The 8,095-nt window shown below is 35.3% G+C and overlaps 1 protein-coding gene and 1 long non-coding RNA gene across 2 annotated transcripts; both read right to left on the bottom strand.

The window, feature by feature from the left end:
• Positions 1 to 1,069: 1,069 nt before the first annotated feature.
• LOC119188595 (putative uncharacterized protein DDB_G0277255) lies at positions 1,070 to 2,348 on the bottom strand. The gene is made up of 2 exons (XM_037436315.1): positions 2,090 to 2,348; positions 1,070 to 1,685 (listed from the first exon to the last, which is right to left on the bottom strand). Exons 1-2 carry the CDS (start codon positions 2,197 to 2,199, stop codon positions 1,070 to 1,072), a joined length of 726 nt encoding a protein of 241 aa, XP_037292212.1. The 5' UTR covers positions 2,200 to 2,348.
• A 3,565-nt stretch (positions 2,349 to 5,913) lies between these two features.
• Positions 5,914 to 6,896, bottom strand: LOC115440387. The gene is made up of 2 exons (XR_005114073.1): positions 6,541 to 6,896; positions 5,914 to 6,453 (listed from the first exon to the last, which is right to left on the bottom strand). It is a non-coding gene; the product is annotated as an uncharacterized LOC115440387 (long non-coding RNA).
• Between the last annotated feature and the right edge of the window lie 1,199 nt (positions 6,897 to 8,095).

The following is an 8,095-nucleotide window of genomic DNA, read 5'->3' as shown; positions in this document are numbered from 1 at the left end:
TATGCTGACCACAGCAATTGTCTGAGTAGAAAATCACGTCCGACCCTGGATATTTTACAGCAATGTCCTTTAAGTATACATACACGCATGATCCGATTTCAATGGCTCCTCTGTTGCCCAAGCCTTCATGCCAAAATTAAGAGGTTGTTTCATGGTCTTTGGCATTTTACATTGTGAAATTGTTACAATTCAATCTAGACTTTTATTAAAAAGCTGACGTATTTCCTACAGGGCAAGGCATCACAGCTTGTAAGTCATAAGTGATAACAATTGATGTGTCCCCGGGCTCGTGGCATCGTTTCATATCTTTGTCTTTTTCAAGTCTGCTTAAGCTTTTTCTTCATGGTGTAGCTTATAGCTGGCCTGTAAATTATTTTTTTCTTCTGCCGGAGCATTTTCATATGCCTCACACTGGTCGCAACGATCTTTTTTTGGTTTAAAAACCAATATTAAAATCACAGTTAAATATTCGTGAATATGCATCGTAATTTACAAATGGCTTCTGCTGTTCTTTTTGAATTTTTATATAGTTTCTATGCAACTCTGCAACTGATAAGCCACCATCAATAAACATTCTACTCGTACTAGCCCTGAGATAGTGGCTTTCTACTTTTGGAATTGATTCTATATGATCTTTTACAGCTTGTATTACGTATGGATCTAATGTGCATTGGTTTCCATGTTTTCCACGTAAATCTGTTGGAATAAAACCATCGGTGCGTGCTTTGCCATCAATAACGGTTCTTATAATCCTTTGTGTTATGCCTAAAGTATTGATCAGAAAAGTTTTGCAGACGCGGATGTCTTTGTTTTCATTAAGTAAGTAAAATGCAGTATTTTCTTTCCTCTCGTATTTCCTATTATTTGTCTTTATGCGACGGTATGCACATTTCAGTGGTCTCGTACAATTATTTAAAAATCTCGCTGTCTCTCTAAACTTCCCAACTGCCAATAAGACTGAAAAATTTCATTTCTCTTTTCTTCATTAAATTTCGATGAACATGACAGCCGACATTTTATTGAGCATACGGGACCCATTTTCTTAGCAGAATTTTTCTTTTTTTAGTTTTTATTGAAGTATAGCCTTGGCCAGAATTTTTAATCGTTTCGCGATGTTCTTTTTCCAGGTTGTTGGATTACGAATTCGTTTCCTTCCTTTCGGTTTAGGTGCTAGGTTTGGTGGATGGCTGGTCTCATTTTCAACATCGTTGTTATCAGAACTACTATCATCGGACGATTGACTACTGGAACTGCTACTGGAACTACTACTGGAACTACTACTGGAACTACTACTGGAGCTATCGGATGAAGACTTATTAGGACTAGGCCTAAACTCGTCACTAGAATCGGTTCCGGAAAAATTAACCATTAGCTGGTTTTCCTGTTCATGGATAACATCATTGTCACCTAAAATAGACGGCGAGTTTGGGCGTGATATAATAGTCTCATTTTGCAGTGAAGGTAGTGCTAGTGGCTCATCCAGAATAGTACTGCTGCTGGTTGCTGGTGCATGTTCCGTAATGCTTTGATGAATTATAACAGTGTAATGTTCTTCTGGTAGTGTTCTTACTGGTGCGGTCGGAATGGTATCATTTGATGCTGTTTGCTCTCTAGAATTATAACTTAAATTGCTACTTGATCGTGCAAGTAGCACAAGTTTTTTACCACGTGGCAGCATTGTTGATCTAAAACAAATATAAGTTATAGTAATTACAACTAAAATATATTAAATGAATAAATCGCATAAAGTTGTTAGAATTTACTCATAAAAAGGTTTTACTATAATATTTGGTTCCGTTATATTGTATGTATAAAGTCAATTCCATAATTAAACTTATTAAGCAAATAATTATAAAAATTGTTAACTGCAAAACCCAACTATTGAACTGATTGAGTTCCGAAGAAACAATGTCACAATTTGGACTTTGAAATTAAAAGTAAGTTGGAGAAACAATGTCGTTATATACATAAGAGTCGTTGTTGCTACAAGTCAAAATTATTAAACAAATTTAATTCTAAAGAAAGAATGTCACTACTGTAGTTGTGTCATAATTGCCCCAAAATCAACGAAATAAATTGTCACAATTACCTTAGTGTCGTTATAGCACCAAGAGACTCCTGCTCGTGCGGGGCGCTGCACGCAACTGACCAATGAGACATTATTTCTCCCGGTGACCCGTGCATTCGCGCCAAAACCATAAAGACACTTCTGCCCTCACACGGAAACTAAACGTACTACAAAAGTGACAATAACGCTCCAAGTGCAGAGGGACTTTAGACAACTTTTTGCGTACTCAGTTTATTTTAACATAAAATGCATAAGTGACATTATTGCACCGTGGGTGCGTTATATTGAGACGAAAATGTGCAATGAAATCGTTCTTTGGCAATTCCAATGGATCACGTAAACGGCGTCTTTCTAAACGCAATGTCTTTTTCTTCCTTTCTTCTTCAGCAGACCCAAACAAAATGACTCGACACATAATAATTCAAAACGTGAAGTATATATGCTACTAATTGTTATCACAGACGTAAATATTATTTCAATAAACAATAGCGCTCACACAAAAAGCAACGAATAATTTGCTATTATACTCTTGTTAAATTAAAAATCTTATATATTTTTTTTTTCTATTTGAGTTATTCCGTAAATTACGTTACACTCTACCTATATATTATGGTAACCTGTAGTATCGTCATATAACGACCTATGAGCACAAATCGGTTTCGTGTTGTGTTTAATTCATGAATAACAGATGAAATAGGTACATCCATTAATCGAAAAGTGGTATGTAGGTTTTTTCATGATGTTTGCATTTATCGTTATAGCGAACGATAAATTGATAAGCAATACATTATAATATGTAATTTTAAAAAGTCAGAGGTGCCTGCATGGTTTTCTAAACCTTCTTATCTTCCTCTCGGCACTCAGTACTCAACAAGGCTATAGTGTATATTATGTGTTTTTTAGTAGAATAATAATTATAATGGTGAGACAAGTACGTTGGCAACTAATAGGCGAGTGGAAATAATATACTTTATTTTGCGTTTGTATAATTCTTAATTTTATTGTAATAATTTGTGGCGGCAATTTTTGTAGCATCATCACCATTGTAATTAGTCATTTTCCCATCCAAAATTCGATTAACAGATGTGCACCATGCGAATATTATTAAATTGATTACCATGTTAGTGAAATAATTATAAAAGCTATCATTATGATTTGAACATAACACTGACCGATATACTAGGGCGTGTATAAATTGCTTAATTTGTGTTTTTATACCCCTATAGGCATATAATCAGACTTTTAAAGTTTTGGTAGCTATATTTTTGATATCTTTGAAATATTTTTCAATTTCGGTACTAGGATAGCATAGCTATTTTTTATTTTTATACTCTTTTGCCTTAATAAAGGCATTGTTTTTATTGGTTTCTTTTTCTTAAATTGATTAAAAGTTTGACAACCTATAATTACATTCGTCAAACATTTTTTCAAAACCCAACCACAAACATAGTTACTTTGACCAGCGTCTTTATCATAGGACTCATCAAAGCAAAGTAATATCACTATAATGAATAACATTTTCTTCATGTACTACTTCCGTATTATCATCGACTTTTTCTTTTAAATAACAATCTAGATTCTGGAGGCAAACATTTGAATCCTCTTCCCAGTTGGCCTTCTCAGAATGAGGAACACCCCAGAAAATAGAACAGGTTACCTGACTTGAGGATTATCGAGTCCTCCCCCTGCCTTCGGACTCCAGATAATCCTCTAACGTCCCATCATAACCTGCTCACTTATTCCTCCAGTTCGACTTACATTTTGTCGGTCCGCAGTGTGCGTGTGTTATATATTGCCAGGGCCAGTTTTCGTCGGTTGTGGCCTGGTCTCTGCCGGGGATTCTTAGCACCCCTTGCCCCATCGTTACCATGACCGCTACCGTAGCCAGAAATAGCGGGGCCGCCGGAGACTAGGGACCGGTTTTTATGTGGACTTATCTTAGGGGTGGTTTTGCCGTAATCGCCACGCTTGGCAGTCGGGTTGGCGATCGTAGTGGCGCAAGTCTCATCACAAGACGCTGCTGCCCGTCTTGTGTCTTGTCACTTCTTCCGCCATATTGGAATGGTTTTACTGCCATTAGTCGGTGGACTATTTGCACTAGTGGTAGTGAGCACCACTAGTGGGTGGTGGGGGTCGTCACGCCCCTCCGCTTTACCTACTTTAGTACCTACCTACTTTATTTTTATTTTATTCTATTTTAAGAAACAAACTTTCAAAGAAAAAATAGTTAAGAAAACAACTATACACTATTTACATGTTTCTACAAATAGAAATAAGAAAATATAAAAGGGAGCCTTACTTTGAGATTTCTTAACAATAATGCAAAATACAAATAAGAACCGAACTGAGAACTGAGTAAGTACACACTGACTAAATATATTTGATCCTTTTTATTATTTAAAAACATTTATGAGTCATAGTCAAAATCTGACTCCATGTACTCCACACCTGACAATAATGTATCTGTATCATGGGTTTGTTCCCTGCTACTGCTACTATCCCCGACCTGTATTATAAATCTTTCCAGTTCATTTTCAACAACAAGGTCCCTTATTTTATATTGATTTTCAATATTTATGACATGATCAGTGTATTTCTTCCAGTCATTAGCAGTTATTCACAGAAAACATTATTTTATTAATTTTTGTATTTCGGATCCTGGTATTTCTATATTTTTGCTTGCCACTTTTCTCTTGACCTGACTCCATAGGAATTCAATAACATTGAGCTCACAATGGTATGGTGGTAGTGAAAAACTTCATGACTATGCTTTTTGAGTTCTTCTGTTTCATAAACTGTTGGAAGTTTATTATTATTCACCAAAGACATTTATTCAGCTTTAGTAATATAATCTTCAAAGAGAATATTATTATTTGGAAGCCATATCTTATATTTGCTTTAGTGTCAAACATTCTAGGTGGTTTATTCACTGGTTCAATATAACTGATACTGTCTATCGCAATAGGTTTGTTTAAGTTGGATATCAACATTTCTTCCATCCATTTCATGAAATCGCTACCATACATATCATCATCGTAGTCGGCTGATTTTGACTTTGTGCTGAATACCAATAATGCTCCTGATACAAACCCTTCCTCCGATCCTGCATGCACAATTATGTATATACATACATACATACATACATAGTATCACGCCTTTATCCCATAGGGGTAGGCAGAGACTATAGATTGCCACTTTGCACGGTCCTGGCATACTTCTCGAGCTTCCTCAACCTTCATTAATCCTTTCATGCATTCCCTCCGGTTCCGGGTACTTTTGACCTGGCCTTTACTGAGAATGTCAGATATCTGACATTCGAAGGTTCGGTGCGGTCGACCCCTGCCGGCTCTTCGTCAGTGTCTTCTCATCCATCCTCGCCAAAGGCCTAAACCACCTTAGCATACCCTTCTCAATTTTTGTAACTACATCCTCTGTCACTCCACACATATCCATGACCGTAGTATTCCGCACTCTATCATTCATAGTCATGTATATGCCTAATATTATAGGGATTTGGCTACCTGACTAGATGACTAAAAATGACATTGGCGTAGTTTATTTGAAAATTATTAAGTATTATAGTCGATTAGTTATTAGTGTAATAAAAATAAATAAAAAAATAAAAAAAAGAGATGGGATGGGCAAATGTAATAAATATAAATAAAATAATTGATATATTAATGTGTGTGGTATGGTTATGCTATTGAACGCCGTTTCAAATATAAATAAAGAAAAGAAAAAGGTTCGGGCGCCAGGCGTCAATAAGCAAAAGAATTACCTGGATAAGCTAGGAAGATTCTGGAACTTTTAATCTTCAGGGGGGTGGTCTAAATGAAAGTCTCTGAGCCAGTAAGCTAAAGTTGTTCTTTATATTTTCCGAGGAGTTCTCAAATTTGGAAATAATTATTTTAGAACATAAAAATACCTTTGGTCATTATTGCATCATCACTGGAATTAAGTTAGAAATACATACCAGAGTAATGAAATAACTAAAGTTAGTTAAATATAATTAATGAAGACCACAGAACACTTCACCGCTGGTCCCATAAAGCAGGTCCCCGCTGAGAGGTCATGGTGCAGAAAATTGCAGCAAATGTAGGTTAAACTGGATACAATATGAAATCGTTCCATGTAAAAAATTAATCCATAGTAAAAAAAACTAATCCATTGTAAAAAAAAAACTAATCCATTGTAAAAAAAAACTAATCCATTGTAAAAAAAAAAACGCGGAGAGCTAAAACAAACAAAATCTAATTAGAACCTTATCTAGGAGGCACAACACCACGTAAAAAAGGTATAATAACTCACCGTTTTTTAAGGCAAATTTAGATAAATACTAGGGAACATCAATAAGACGCCCATCGTAAGGTTAAAAGGGAAAAATCCTGTAACAGACCAAAATACGACATGTAATTCCAATGGAAAAAATACAACCACATGTGTATCAATTTTTAGTAGAAAAACAAACTCACCCAAGATAAATTATTACTTTTGAATGTTTATTTTACATTTTAACAAAATATTAGGGCATACTGCCCATAATTGTGAAAGATTAAATTGGATTATTTAATCCATGATGTTATCCTTCAAGAACCGTCAAAGAAAGTGACTTCCTGTGTCTATGACAGCCGTCCATCATCATCGTAGGGATGGGAAAGTCCATAGATCGACGTAGAGATGTCCCTCAGACAATCCACTAAAAGACATCAAAACGACCACTGACCCTATCGAATGTGACCAGTGCAGGAAATCCTACTTCCTCAATTTTATTTAATTTTTAAGTGGCAATGTTGGCAATCACCTGTCAAACCAAGCAAAGCCTCCAGAGCCGCAATAAGAAACAAAAAAAACTTGACAAACCAAACATGTAAGGTAATCAAAAAATTACGTTACATTAGAAGTATCATATAATAAACTGATTAATGCCAAAAAAAATTTTCTGGGGTCCCTGAAGGTGAACCTAAAATAGGTGTCACCATTGAAGGACGTTGTGTATATCCAGTGTCACCTGAAAGTAATAGAATAAAATAATATTATGCTGTGCTGTATTATGTTACATAAAAATGTTGTCATTTACAATTACAATTTTTAACTTTCTATTGAATAGAACAAAATAGAGATACGTACATAGTAGCCAACAATGCACTCCAGTCCTTTCTAGTCCTTTTAAATAAAAGTTAATATTACATTGATTCCACACATAAGAATCATGTGCTGCACCTCCAAATGAAGCATCAACATGTAAAATGTTTAAGTTGCATCACAACAATGCTATAATAATTATAATCTAAAATTATAATTATTATAGCATATTAAAAAATATGGTATAATAAACATAATTTAATAATGTTCCTACGTGATGCAATACTAATAGTAGTACTTACTAATAGTAAGTATTGCATCAAATTAGGTAATTGTGCCTAAAATACAACGTACCGGCATCAGTTTTTGTTTTCTGTAGCTGCTTTTTGTTATTCGCGTTTTCAAACAAAGTAAACTCTTCGGGGTGCATTGACCTTAGATGATTTTTTAGCGACGATGTTGTTCGACCCTTTCGAGAATATGTTTTACTACATACTTTACACTGAGATTTATCCCGGTCATTTTCAACAGGTTTGAAATAGGTCCAAATTTCACTTTGCGTAGGTGGTGGCATAGTTCACTTCTCCAATAGGTTAAGAAAAGTCAATATAAATTAAAAAAGCAGCACTCACTTTACGTAACGTAATACGTAGTACTTACGTACGTAAATAGTACAGTTATGTATGCGATAACACTTTTAAACACAAAACACAATAAAAAAGTAATTAACTTGTGATTGAATACTTACGACAAAACAACAAACGTGCGCGTCAAATCTTACTAAAATACAAACAATAGCGAGACGCGTCATCGTCAGCAATTCACTGAAGTCCAAAACAAAATTATTGTTTTCCACTTGACTAATTAACACGTGCGGTCGACACGCGCTAGTCGCCGGGCCCGCCCCTTTCTTGTCGTGACCTGCTACACGCACCGCCACCGCAT

The sequence above is a fragment of the Manduca sexta genome, chromosome 7, assembly GCF_014839805.1.
Source record: "Manduca sexta isolate Smith_Timp_Sample1 chromosome 7, JHU_Msex_v1.0, whole genome shotgun sequence".
NCBI lineage: Eukaryota > Metazoa > Arthropoda > Insecta > Lepidoptera > Sphingidae > Manduca > Manduca sexta.
This window is presented reverse-complemented; position numbering and strand designations above follow the sequence as displayed.